At 36.9% G+C, this 15084-nt stretch overlaps 1 protein-coding gene across 3 annotated transcripts in view; it reads left to right on the top strand.

Moving 5' to 3' along the window:
• arhgef25a (Rho guanine nucleotide exchange factor (GEF) 25a) overlaps positions 1-14777 on the top strand; it is an 85673-nt gene extending 70896 nt beyond the window's left edge. For all 3 annotated transcript variants that reach the window (XM_051880436.1, XM_051880439.1, XM_051880438.1), the window contains 8 exons: positions 1462-1554; positions 2654-2704; positions 3006-3083; positions 4328-4519; positions 6611-6791; positions 6982-7199; positions 10086-10254; positions 12846-14777. In XM_051880436.1, the coding sequence (XP_051736396.1) occupies positions 1462-1554; positions 2654-2704; positions 3006-3083; positions 4328-4519; positions 6611-6791; positions 6982-7199; positions 10086-10172 (900 nt within the window). In that variant the 3' untranslated portion in view covers positions 10173-10254; positions 12846-14777. The remainder of the gene's footprint in view (positions 1-1461; positions 1555-2653; positions 2705-3005; positions 3084-4327; positions 4520-6610; positions 6792-6981; positions 7200-10085; positions 10255-12845) is intronic.
• The last annotated feature ends 307 nt before the right edge of the window (positions 14778-15084 follow it).

Below are 15084 nucleotides of genomic sequence, written 5' to 3' on the forward strand. Positions count from 1 at the left end.
GCTTTCCTGAGGTAATAACGTATATGACAATGTTCTCCAGCTGTTTTATTGACCTCTTTCTGCGGTTGAAACACTGATTGATCGTTTACATGAGACATGATACATTCCAGTTAAGTTGTACTGTATCTTTCAAAATACCTTCTAATGTTCAGTCGTGTTTATGTAAGCAATAAGGTACTCGAGGCTTTGCGTCATGCTTAACAACGCCCTTCAGCCGTGACTTATTCACGATACAGCACTAGCCTCGAGTACCTTATTGCTTTTATACAACGCTTACCACTTGTATTACCACACAGTACAAATATTAAAGCCAAATATCAATGCAACTTTCATGAAGTAAACTTTCACTAAAAGCCATCCTTCTGCCGAACAAATAATCCCTGACCGTGAACAGCAACAGAAGTTACATTATTATGCCATTAGATGGCGGCAAAGACTGTCTTTATGAGTGTGTCAGTCAGTAGCAAAGACTTTTACATTGAAAAGACTGAATTGTTGTGAACACGGAACAAGACGCAACTGACAAATGCTTTGACTAGCGCTGTCAGTCACGGGAAAACCCCTTAAATGTTAAAAGGACAAGATATTGCAGCGGACATTTAAACAGATTTTTTATTATGAACATAGGACTGACCTGAAGGAAAATGCTAAATCTGAATGCAGGTAATAAACTCGCTCACTCGATCTCTTTCTCTCAATACTCTTCTACATTATACAGTACGCTACAATGAACAATATCAATTAAGAACAAACAGTTTACATTGCTAAGAGTGATTGCTAAGGGTGTTGTGTAGTGATACAAAGAACCATTGGGTGAAGCAGTCATAGCCGTGTTTTATCGTGAATAAAACACAGCTATTGACCAATCAGAATCAAGGACAAGAACTAACTGTTTTATAATTACTATTAACTTGTAGTAAAGAGGCAGAGATGATCAGTTCACGTGCTACAGCGACCTGTCACAGCATATTTAAAAGCGCCAAAACTGTATTTTTTGTTTTTCATAATAAAATTGACAGAATTTGAAAGCTGAGACTTTGCGCTGGGCAGAGGCATATGACATCAAAGTACCACGAGAGCGATTCAAAAGCATAAAGGCTTGTTTGAGATGCATCGGCGCTGCGCAGACTGATCTGCGTATGACATCGAAGCACCGCGAGAGCGTTTGGAGAGCATACGACTCCTTATGCTTTTGAATCGTTCTCGCAGTACTTTAATGTCATACGCCGATCGGTCTGTGCAGCGCCGATGCATCTCGAACAAGCCTAATCATTGCAGTTGAGTGCATTGCATTGTGAGTAGCTTATTTGGGTATTCCATGAAATTTATATTGCAAATGGTATGCATACTGCAAAAAATTTGTATGGGTAGTATTATTGTACGCTATGCAGAACATTGGTTTTCTCTCTTTGAGCATAAAAACAGTCAATCAGGTGAATATTTGTGCGTGTTTGTGTGCAGGAACTGAAACAGCAGCTGGGTCACAGGCTGCAGCTGAATGACCTGCTCATCAAACCCGTGCAGAGGATCATGAAGTACCAGCTGCTACTGAAGGTGAAACTGAGTGCAACACAAACACACATCACACACATTCTTGTGCACTCATGACTTATTCCATTAGGAGTGTTGGGGACCATGTCAAACCAATTCCACATTCATAAATAAAAGTAGAAGATCAAATTATTATCAAAATATTAATGGAGATGTATTTAATTTAGAAAAGTAGAGAAAAAATGTGCAGTCTTGTTACATTGACCACTTAAATTTAATTTTAAAATTTTACATGATTTTTCTGTATTCGAAAATCTATTTCTATATATAATCAAACAATACTTTAAGTGGTTTCTGTTTTAAACTACTCTTTCAAAAGTTTGGGGTCTGTAAGATTTTCTTAAAATTGTTTTTGAAAGTCTCTTCTGCTCACCAAGGCTGCATTTATTTGATCAAAACTACAGTGATACTGTGAAATATTATATTATTACAATTTTAAATAACTGTCTATTTTAATATATTTTAATTTTCTTCGCTGCGATGGCAAAGCTGAATTTTCAGCATCATTACTCCAGTCTTCAGTGTCACATGATCCTTCAGAAATCATTCTGATATACTGATTTAGTGCTTGAGAAATATTTCTTCTTAGTATTAATGTTGAAATGTTTTTATGGAAACAGTGATACATTTTATTCAGGATGTCTTTACTGTCACTTTTAATCAATTTAATGCAGAATAAAAGTATTAATTTCTTTTTGAAAAAATCTTACTGACCCCAAACTTATGAGCGGTAGTTTATATTCTGCCGTTGTTGGCAGTCTCTGCTTGGCAATTTTTGTATGCTGATGCCTTTGGTGTTAAACTTGTCACAGTAACACCGCAGACCTGTTACTAGTCACAACATATTAAGATCTTTTTATGGAAGAGTAATAGTAAAATGTTGCCAACTGTCATACTGTGAAATTTACCTGAAATCTCAAAGGTTCTTCTCAGCTGCTTTGCAAGAGTAGAATCACCCACATACATTTCTTCTCATGTTCATGTATCTGCGATCTTACTGCATAGAATGCCCTTAATTAGTTTCCACACACAAAAAGCCATTAATAGACCCTAAAAACAAAATTAGAACATTTTAGAGCTCATGCTGTGTGTCTCGCGACAGGATTTCCTCAAGTACTACACAAAGGCTGGGATGGACACTGAAGAGCTGGAGGTATGAGTCACTCAGACACTGTAATTATGCAAGTTTTATTTCTCAAGACCAGAAGAAACACATAATCCCACCAAGGAACACTGTGTGATTCCTTGACCCTGCCAGCATGTCTTTTTTTTCTTCCCTTTGGTTCAGTATGAACCAGAAATCAGCAATACTGTACTTTCTCATAAGGTTAAGTAAAGATTTGAGGTCTGTTTCCACACATTGCACTCTCTCTCTCTCTCTCTCTCTCTCTCTCTCTCTCTCTTATTCTGTCGTTCTACATCTTTCTCTCTGTCTTTCTTTCACTCTGGAACAGAAAGCAGTGGAGGTGATGTGTTTTGTTCCGAAGCGCTGCAATGACATGATGAACGTGGGTCGGCTGCAAGGCTTTGAGGTATGGCGCCAGACTCAAGCTGTGGTTTAAAGAAGCTGTCGGTCTGTGGAAATTCTGAAAGCAACTCTGATCCCCTGAAGCAGGGGTTTTCAAACTGGGATCTGCAGGGGAAAAAAATGCATTAAACTGATAAAAAGTGAAAATGTGACATATTCATATTGTTACAAAAAAAAAATTCTATTTCAAATAAAAAACTTTCTGTTCATCAAAGAATCCTAATTATATATATATATATATATATATATATCAGTGGCGAGCGGTGACTTTTTTAACTGGGCATGCTGGGTGGTGCGTCATGTAAAAAAAGTAGCCGATACAGTTACATTGAATGGGTTTATAGCTAATAAGCGAGACGCTTGCGTTCTCTCTAGACATTGTTAGTTTATTCATTTGCTTGCTCATGACAAATAGCAACAGAGCGAAAAGTATTTCTAATATGTTGGACCTTTTATTGAGAGTAGCCTACATTTACCTGAGACGTGCCTTCACAAGAAACCCTAGGCTAAGCTAACCCTAAGCTTTTGTGATGTTTGAGTCGACGGAGGCGCGACATGCGAAAGGTGCGTTTGCAAAATATGCTGTATTTTTGTAGGTGCCGCTAGTGTCACAGAAACGACATACTTCACATTTAAACGAATCAGTTTAGGACACAGATCTAAATAATTGAAATAATTATTAATAATAAATATAATTAATAATTATTAGTAAGTGTAAGTACAAATCTAATAATTAAAAATAAGTATACCATAATTAGTATTAGCAGCCCATTATAAATAAAAAATAAAATGTAATTATAATAAATATAAGTAGGCTATAATAAATAAAAATATCAGTATTCTTTAAAAAATAAGTTGAAATTGTGCAAACTGATGACTTTAACAAACGCACAGACTATTGATTAACATCGTCTGATAGGCCTAGTTACAGCAAAGAACTTATACTTCTATACTCTTTGGTTACAGTAGGACTGTCTTAAACAAATTATATATTTTCATAAAAAAATCCCCATGGAGAAAATGAAATACTATGAAAATAGTTTTAGTTATGATTTTTCCCCCCATTTGGTTAAGTCTAGTTAGTTTTGTATCAAATTCAGTGTGATTTTCGTGATTGAGATCTGGCAGCAGCTCATTTTTCCTATATATAATTAGCTGTGTTTATATTTTAGAAAGGGGATCATCATATTTGGGGGTCCCATAGGGTTTGAAAACCCCTGCCCTAAAACCACATTTTCTCTTTTTCAGGGGAAGATCACGGCACAAGGAAAACTTCTCCAGCAAGACACGTTCACAGTCACAGAACAGGACAGCAGCTTCCTTTCCCGCGCTAAGGAGAGGCGGGTCTTCCTATTTGAACAGCTTGTTATCTTCAGTGAGCCAATAGACAGGAAAAAAGGATTTTCTCTACCTGGATATATTTTTAAAAACAGTATTAAGGTGAGTTACCCCATTAGAGGAAGCTATTATCATATAAAGGCCCTTTCACACTGAGCGCGAAGTGAATCGCCAACGAACAGAGCTTTCCCACCGAACGTGGAATGATTGATCGCCTTCAGCTAATGCACAATAGGTGGCGATGACCGAGAATACATTTTTGTATCTCTTAGGTTTTCCCATTTGGCTTTAACCTCTTCCGCTACACAACATACAACAGTATATTAAAGGGTTAGTTTACCCAAAAATGAAAATTATGTCATTTATTAGTCACCCTCATGTCGTTCCACACCCGTAAGACCTTGTTTCATCTTCAGAACACAAATTAAGATATTTTTGATGAAATCCAATGGCTCAGTGAGGCCTGCATTGGCAGCAATAACACTCCCTTTTTCAATGCCCAGAAAGCTACTAAAACATATTTAAAACAGTCATGTGACTACAATGGTTCAACCTTAATATTATAAAGTGACGAGAATATTTTTTGTGCGCCAAAAATAACAAAATAGTGACTTTATTCCACAATATCTAGTGATGGCGATTTCAAAACACTGCTTCATGAAGCTTCGAAGCTTTACGAATCTTTTGTTTTGAATCAGTGGTTCGGAGCGTGAATCAAACTGCCAAAGTCACATGAACTATTGAAGTTTCAAAACACTTATTATGTAACGAAGCCTCGTTTACTGAAATCATGTGATTTTGGCGCTCTGAACCACTGATTCGAAACAAATGATTCGTAAAGCTTCATGAAGCAGTGTTTTGAAATCGGCCATCACTAGATATTGTGGAATAAAGTCGCTGTTTTGTTATTTTTGGCGCACAAAAAGTATTCTCGTCGCTTTATAATAATTATATTGAACCACTGTACTCACATGAACTGATTTAAATATGTTTTTAGTACATTAATGGATCTTGAGAGAGGAAATGTCATTGCTGGCTATGCAGGCCTCACTGAGCCATCGGATTTCATCAAAAATATCTTAATTTGTGTTCTGAAGACAAACGAAGGTGTGCTGTACGAATGCTGAACGAAGGTCTTACGGGTGTGGAACGAAATGAGGGTGAGTAATAAATGACATAATTTTCATTTTTGGGTGAACTAACCCTTTAAGATAAATAAAGTTTGGTACTATGCCAGAAACACAAAATATCTATAATGCTTACGAGATCTTATGAGAATTCTTTTGACCAAATATATCATAAATATTGCAGCTGGGTAACAGGAGTATTAGGGCTTTAAACCATCATTGGCTGTTTGTAATTACTTCTGACTGCGAACTAAAGTGGATAAAAAAAAAAATGAACAGATGTGCATTAATTGTAGTGTTTTTTTAATAAACTGAATGCTACAGCATTTCTCATGTAAGCATTTCTCATTCTTTATTGTTATAAAAATACCCCGAGCCACATCTGTAGAAACGTTTCTCTTAGTTGTTTATGTGTGGAACAGTGCAGCACTCAGAATGAGGAAATGAACACAACATCGTCATTCGGAAGGGCTGGAATTCACATAATATTATTGACAGCTCTTGAGCAATTGAGCTCTCTGACTCATAACACACACTGCACAGAAGAAAACAGCGCTTTCTATGCTGTTTCGAGCTCTTCAGATCACATAATTCAGTGGAAAATGAAGAGAAATGATCTTCTGTATAAAGAACATGTGAGAATAAATCTGTTCTCAGACACCAATGATTAAAAGGACTCGACATCCATTGAATGCTACACCTCTCTTCCGCTAATTCTCTCTTCCGGAATACTTTTCTTCAGTGTTTACACTGGTTTTCAAAACTGCGGGACTAATTTTGCCCTTTTGTGCAAAAGCAGCAGCTCCGGGTATGTGATCTAAATCTCACATCTCATTGGATGGCCCATTTCATCGCGGTGATAGGGAAAAATCGACACACTAGTCGGAAAAAAAAATCTTGCTTTGTCAGCCGGATGTGAATAGCTCAATAGGGATCGATTGTTTCGATTGAAGAGTGTCATCACATCACACACTGGCGCTGCTTAATCACGCTTAGTTTGAAAGGCCCTTAAGTTCTCCACATTACGCAGTATGTTTGCATGTGTTAACATAGCTCCTTCTTTCAGATAAGTTGTCTGGGCGTGGAGGCGTGTGTAGATGGTGACCCTAATCGCTTTGCCCTGACGTCTCGGGGGGCTGATGGCAGCACGGTGCGATTTGTCTTGCACTCCCCATCGCTGGACATCTGCAAGGCTTGGGTCAGTGATGTGAGCCAAATACTGGAGACCCAACGCAATTTCCTCAATGGTGAGACTTGGGAAGTGAACACCTTACACCCTGCTGATTTCATCTCAGCCCCCATCCTCAGAAGCAGTTTTAGACCTGATTTAAGTGATATCTAAACTCAGTACTCATTTTACATTTTATTCAAAACTCAACAGGTACTGAAAGTAATAAAGTTTAGTCAAAGTACTGAGTTTTATTTGGTGTGTTTCAGCCCTGCAGTCGCCCATTGAGTACCAGAGAAGGGAGAGCAAGAGCAACAGCTTGGGTCGTAGCATGAAGCCTCCTCTGTCAGCAGTGGTTGGTCTGAGGCCTCACTCCTCGGCATCTATCGACCGACACAAACTGCCCTGCCTGCGCTCCTGTAACACATCATTGCCCTCCCTCTACCTGCCCAGCCAGGTCCCCACTGATGACCACTCACAGTCAGAGGTAAGAGATTTCAGTCATCTGAGGTTTGCTTGAACCTCACGCGCCCAGTTTTTGTGTGTGGTCATCTACGCTGTCAATCAGACCTACATTGAACAAATGGTAACCTGTCAGAGCTGATAGCCTTGTGGGCAGCGCTCCAAAACGTAGCACGGTTGCTCTTTGAGTGACCCGAGTTCGAGTCCCGGCTTGTGGTCCTTTCCCGATCCTGCCCCCTTCTCTCCCACTTTCTATCCTCTCTCCAACTGAAGACCAGCAAAAACACCAAAATATATGGTATCCTAAAAATGGTAACATCTTAATTAACAAATCAAAAAATATTATTTAGCATAACTGAATCAACCTACATTAACATATACAAACAAATTCATTTTTATGTGTAAATCAGGTAAAAATTGCTCTTCAAGGTAACAATTACAGGTTATCACTTTTACAAATTAGGCTGAATTCCAGTTTAAATCCTAAATAGTGCACAAGTTTAGGATTAGTGCATCCCAAATCACAATATACCTGAGAGTGTACTATTTTCAGTGGTTTTTTAGTATACATGCATGCCAGGGGCGTTTCCTCCGAGGAGGCAAGGGAGGCAGTGCCTCCTCAAAAAAAAAAAAAAAATAGGATGAGAAAATAATCCATATTACATATAAAAACACAAATATTACAAATTACGACATTAAAAAGAGCGCAAGTCACTCGTATTTCTTAAGGAACACTGCCCAACAGCGACACCCGCAGGTAAAGTTACAGCAGGAGTCGTGCCTCCCTTTGCTCTCACAGAAAACCATTAGACCCCCTATAGCGTGCGGTGGGTTTTGTGGGGGGTAATTGAGAATGAATGGGGGAAAGTCACGTGAGAGGAGACAACGTCTCCGTCGCGCTATGATTGGATGTAATTGGTTATGATTGGATATGATTGGTTTGTGCAATAAATTCAGTTTGAATGAACAAATGATGCCGTCAATGGGAAGACTAATTGAAAAGTAAGTAAACAGATCACCCACTTTATGTCACGTCAAAATCAAACTTGAAATGGACTGAAAACACGATTTTTAGTGCAATCAGCTTGATGAAATTAAAAATACATCTTCGTGTCTGTGACAGACGGTGTTTACGGAGCATGACTGATGATCCAGAATAGCCTAAGTTGACTATTAAAAAGAAAAACATCAATACACAAATAAAATATATTGTTTAAATTATTATTGCCTTTAGTTATTATTTTGGAATGAATGTAGAAATGCTTAAAACACTAACTTGATGAGATTGACTTGGTTTTGATAAATAGAACATTTATTACAATACATTGTTAATGTAAAATTACAAAATAGAATTGTATTTGGTTTCATTTGTGATGTAATGTAAAGTCATGTTTATTCAACAAGGAAGATGTGTCAACGTTAAGAGTAATGCACATGAATTTACATTTGATTCGTAAATAAATAAAAAATGTTCCTCCTCATTTCAGAACACCACTGCACGCCACTGATGCATGCACTGTTTTTGCTGGTTTTCTCTTGACTTTGTCTTAATACATACTCAAACATATTTTTCAATCCCTGTACTTCTGGTCCATAGTAGAAGGATGCAAATTGGGATTTGTCACAGTCATCTCAAGCAGAAAGAGAGCACATGTATTCACACAGATTGTTAACTGAAACTAAAGTAAAAAAAACAAAACATTTTCGTTAATTGAAATAAAATTAAAATATTAATATTATATGAAAAATGAAATTTTCTCAAATAGGTTTAATTTGATGTATAAAAATTACTAACGGAAATAAAACTAAATCTAAAATACATTGAAACCATTTAGAAATATTTTTATTTTAACTAATAAAAACGACAAAAGCACAAAATTACATAAAATGATACTAAAATGGAAATATAAAAAATAAAGCTAATTCAAAATATTAATACAAACTGGAATTTGTATATAAATAATACTAAAATAACTTACAAATTATAATATGATATTTAACTACAGATATGACGGTTAAGGCCTGTTCACACCAAGAACGAACTATAAAGATAACGATAAAGATATAGTTCTAAAAATCGTTCTTAATATAAAAGAATAGCATTGTCCACACCACAGCTAACGATAACAATATACGGATCACTTTCAGAACGATTTTTTTTCCAGCTGTTGAACGATCAAACACTGACAGCCAATCAGAATCCATTATAATTTAAGGTCTCGCGCATTTAAAATGGTAGACGACATTGTGGAGAAGTAAATCGCCAAGGTCCAGAAAAAGCCAAAAAAATGGATATATGGAGAGTGATCAGTCATACCCTCTGAATAAATGCTGTGACCTGAAGTATTAATGATGAGGCTAGAAAACAGTGTAACAAAATTACCTCAGGTGACGTTATCCAGCGCTTGTTTCTACGACAATGTCTTGTCTTGCTTCCTTTGAAATTGCAGTGAAACATACAAGGTGTTGTTTTAATTCCACTACATTGACTTCATCAGCTAAATTCACTGTTAGGTTAGATCGATTACACTAGCTATTCACTCGAAACATAGCATGCTGATCCCGTGTAAATGCAACAAGAACAGCAAAAACATGTTCAATCAATGTTGTACACACTTTGAAACCGCAGCGCGTGAGCTTAGAATAAACAACCGTTATCGTTCTGTTGGTGTGGACGCAAATATAGTATATCTTTATAGTTATCGTTCTTGGTGTGAATGGGCCTTTACTCTAGTCAGTCTTTCTGAGCAATTATGGCCTCTTCTGTCTAAGATAATTTCTTCAACTTTCACCTCAACATATTTCTGAACTCTTAAGTTTTCATCATCTGAGAGATCACAATCGTGTGAGGTAAACGGATATAAATAACCTGGAAGATTTTGTAACCACTGTTTCTATCTGATGTTTACAGTCAACACAAATCCAGCGCTGTCCGGTGGACTCCAGACTGAATTCCCAGACGGTGTCTCCAACTCATGTGCAGCTGGCCCTTCTCTGAAGACCCATCACTCTCCCAGGCACCTCTAAATTGCCAAGCGGTCTCCAACGGACTGTGTTCCTCTAGCACGCAAGGCCCACAGGTACTGTGCCTACCCACTTAAACAGGCTCACTTGGATTTGGTTTGCACAGAATGTGGTCAGAGTTTTTAAAAAAGAGGTTATGCTGCTCCCTCTGCTGGTATATTGTGAAAATGCAATAACAATATACTAACATTTCCTTATTTGCAGGACAGGTACATTGTCTAAAGCTCTGAATTTATGTAAATTAATACAACTTCTTTTATTACAAATTATATTATAAGCAAAACAATTTGAGTAAAAAATGATCATATTTCATTACTATTGCCAAATTTAAATATGTAATATTCATTTTACCCTGTAATGTCTTTGGTCATAAGACCACAAACAAACCTATGGTTATGAAGTCTGCTTTACTGAGGTTTTCCTTATTCTGAGACAGCAGCCCATTAAAACTTCCCTCTCCGTCTGCAGCGGCGTCTAGTCCAAAATGAGCTTTGATGACAGCTCAACAATAGTTGTGTGTGAAATAGCTGTTTATCTGCTTTACTCAGGCCTGCGAGCAACAGCACTTCACAAACAGGAAGGAGACAGGTTGACAGAAGGAAGTACCAGATCTCTATCAAACGGCTGATTGTTCTTGCGCTGTTTTGACTTCAGTTCTCACGTGCTTAAAACTTAATACTTTTCATGCTAGGTTAATTTTATAACCATCTACCATATCTAATCTAAAATAATCACTGCCATGATTTCATTTCTTCAGGCTATATTTATTATGCCAAGGAAAAAAAACAAGGGTTTCTTACCTGGATGGGCTTATAATAGGATTTTGATTGTTATTTCTATTCTGATATTGAAGGTGAGAAATGAGTCAAGGACAGGTAACACCAAGGGGCACCGAACATAATTAAGATCTTTGAGGTTTATAATAAGTGTGAAAAGCTTTCAGAGTTTCTGTACATAAGCAAAAGGCAAGGCATCAGACAATCTCTCTCATATCTACAAGGATTGAACAATAGGAGTGTTGAACAATATTATATCATTTCTGAAGCTCTGTTGTTACAATGTTCAGTCATGCTGATTTTAGTCATGTCATAAACCCTGTAACAAACATATTACTCTTAATATCCTTGGCTGCTCCCGGTAATTAACTCTTCAGCCATTTTTAGACATAAGCTCGGCTCGTGACAGCTCATTATTCTCAGCTTGGGGAATAGGCGAGAATTTCTTTGCTGTTACGCATCACCAACTATTCATGTTCGTGAATGAAGATTTTACATGAATTGTCTCGGGAAAAACTTCTATGGAAGCCTGTGAGAGTTAAAAAAAGTTAATTGAGAAGTTATATTCCAATTGCATCTTTATTTGTTGTAATTGTGATTGTCATAAAGTGGCTGTATATCTCACATTATGACTTTGCATCTTGCAATTGCAACTTTCTTACAATTGTGACTTTATATTTCGCAATTGTGACTCAGTTTCTAAGTGGCACAACTAAAAACTAAAAACATTTTATGCATTTTAGTTGTTCATTTACACGACAATGACATTTTGGGGGCTTTTTTTTTAACTTAAAATGATACAGTTATCGTATAAACTACAAAACTGCTAATTTGTGAAAACGGTGACGTCGTGCACATGCGTGTTACGTGTTCAGTCTATAGGTGCATAGTTTTTCTTTACGAAGTGACATCGCCAACTACTGGCATGAATAATACAGCATTTTTCAAAAACTCAAATGAAAAACGTTAGTACATTGGTGTCATGTAAACGTACCCTCTGTTTCTCATAAATATGACTTATATCTCAGTGACTATTTCTTATAATTGCGACTATTTTTCATAATTGTGACTTTATGTTTCACATAGGACTATTATATTTCACAATAGCAACTTTATATCTCACAATAGGGCTTTTCACAATGCGCTTAACCCTGGGTTATCTTCATTCTAAACACTGCTTTTAACCCCAGATAAAGGAATGTTTCACGCTTGTAATTTAGAAGCGGGGTTAGCACCGCTTAGTACCCGGGGTTATGAAATCTGGAGCAAGGTTAGCACCATTTTTGCGGTGTTAACCCCGCAAACTTGTACAGTGTGAAACGATGCAGTGTTAGAATGATACAGCAAATAAGGACGTTAACCCAGGGTTTAGGAAGGTACAATGTGAAACGTCAGCTTATGAATACCCAGGAATAATTGTTAACCCCGGGTAAATTATGAGCAGGGTGAAATGTGAAGCAAGATAACCCAGGATTCTGTTTACCCGGGGTTTAGAATGACCAAGAGTTAACTATGTCAAGTGTGAAAAGCCTTTATGTGACTTTATATCTCACAATTGCGGCTCTGCTTCTCATAATTGTGACTTAATAACTTACAATGGTGACAATTTTATTTTTTATCCTTGCAACATTATTTTTTGTAATTGTGACTCACAATTGTCTTTTTAACTCACAATGTGACTGTATTTTGCAATTGCAGCTTTGTTTCTCATAAATGTGACTTTATATCTTACATTATCATTTTTTTTATTATCAACTAAAAAAAAAAAATGTTTTTCACAATATGCTGAAACAGGCTTAATAATGTGCTGTTGAGAAAAATAAAGCATCAGTGGCAAAAAATTGCCTTTTTTTTTCTCCATTGTGTCCCAGAGTTCAGGAGAGGGTGGACGCAGAGTTTCACTGAGAGAGGGACGCATGGCTGCTCCTAGTCCCTCCTCCACTCTTCAGCGCTCCAGTAATTTGGCCCAACTTGATGAGGACGACCTGTGAATGGAAATGACCCTGAATCTGATGTTTGCACCAGAGCATGCCACAGTCTGGACTTTATTCACGTCTGTTATCTTGTGGTATTCTTCCTAAACCTGTGACGCGAATTACCTAGTGACTTTTTAAATTGTTTTAGATCATTTTTTTTTTTTGTCTTTTTACTTTTACTAAGTTGTGTTTTATTCAAAGGAGAATCAACCATTCCTATATTGGGAGGTCACTGGAGCAGGAACCAGAGTAAACCTTTATATGAGGATGCGTTTAGGCAAGCGTGTATGTCTGTATGTATGTTTTTGAATGTGTGTGTTTGTGTGCTAAATTCTGATGGCTTCATCCTCGCAAACATGCTGAACATTTTCCATCAGATGTGTTTTGCATAGAATATACTGTATTATTATGAACATAAGAGAGTCCTTATGGGGCTCACGCTGGATTTTAAAGGTTTCGCACTATCGGTGCCTCTTTACAGAAGCCGTCTTTCTATCTCCCATCTATATTGTGGGCTGCGTAAACTCTTATGAAGGAGCTAAGGGGAAACAGACTCTAAATGCAGCTAATTTGTATATACCGTATGTAGCGGAATGATCTGTGCATGGAGACACGGACGCTTGACTTTCTCTTCGCTGATTGGGTGTTTGAATTCTCTAAGATCAGTCAAGGTGTACATAAGAAATCACACACAACGAGCATCTGCCTTGTTGAACAGGAGGACTCGCTCAAGGGAAGGATTGAAAAATGGACAGCAGTCGTCATGCAAGAAGAAGATGCCGTATAAAAGTAGTTTATTTGTGGTTTAATAACCCTTTTTAGCTTCTGCCGCCCACTCCTCATTTGATGCACACTGCCTGGATTACTCTGCAGGGCTCTTGATACAAAATGAGATTTGCAAATGATATTAGATTATAACATTTAACATTATTATTGTTATTATTATTAATAACTTAATGAAGGCCAAAGGTGAAATGTTATTATATCATTATGTGCCAAAAGCAGGTGCCAGTACCCTTTACAAAAAATGAATGAAATATCAAGCCTAAAATGTAATTCAGTTCAGTTTATCTAAAACACATGCTTATTTTTTTGGGAAAATGTTCTCTCATAAAAGCTGAGGAAAAAGCTAAAGATGTCATTTTTTTTTTTCTTCCAAAGTTTAAAACAAATGTATTGGTTATTGTGTTTTGTTTTTCTTTTTAAAAAGTATTTGTTAATGACAAACCAAATCATTAGTTAGAAAGTTGTCTGAAACATACAGTTTGTCATAAAATAATGCCTCGCCAAAGAAGGGATGGTATGTGTTTGGTATTTGATGTTGAAGCATGATCAAAAAGCACTTTCACTCCGTTTAGCTCATTGCACATTCTTTCCATGAGAGGGTGCCAGAGGACTTTAGCGCTGTATACACAACCAACCAGTATTTTTATTTTTTTTCCACAGATCAATTTAAAACTTCAAATTCAAAACTCTGCACCAAAGCTCATATGCTTTACTGTTGGCATGTTTCAGATGCATTCGCTTAAATATCCTTAAAATGATTGTAACAACCTTCTCTTGCCTTGACGTAATATTCAAATCAGCAGAAATCAAATAATTTGATATAGCCCTGTATAAACTGAAAGCTTTCCTGTACTGCCTTTCCACAAACGTGGGTTTGAATCTTACATTGTTGCATGCTATTTTGAAGAACACCTCTAAATGATGAAGGAAATGGTGTAGAGAAAGAATTGGACATGATCTATGTCTATGTGACAAAAACATTGTATTATATCAAATTAAACTGGTTCCTTTTGGAACACAAGGGTGTTTTAGAACACACAATGTTTCCTTCTCTGCTGTTTTCACTGCTGTGTGATGTCGTTTAGGATGTGTATTTATCACCGGGGCTAGTTGTCACACTTAAAAAATTCTCAAATTAGGATTATTTCTGAAAGTCAGCTTTAGTATATACTCGAACCTGCAAAAAAGACCCAAGACAGTTCACTGAACACTATAGAGGGGCATGTTGTCACACTGTATGGGGTAAGTTGTCACAATGAAACCTGCCATTACTGGCCTATTATTCAGCAAAATTTTCCAGTATAACAACTATAAATTGTATAAAATTGTGTATTAAACATGTGACAAC

Source organism: Ctenopharyngodon idella, chromosome 22 (assembly GCF_019924925.1).
Source record: "Ctenopharyngodon idella isolate HZGC_01 chromosome 22, HZGC01, whole genome shotgun sequence".
NCBI lineage: Eukaryota > Metazoa > Chordata > Actinopteri > Cypriniformes > Xenocyprididae > Ctenopharyngodon > Ctenopharyngodon idella.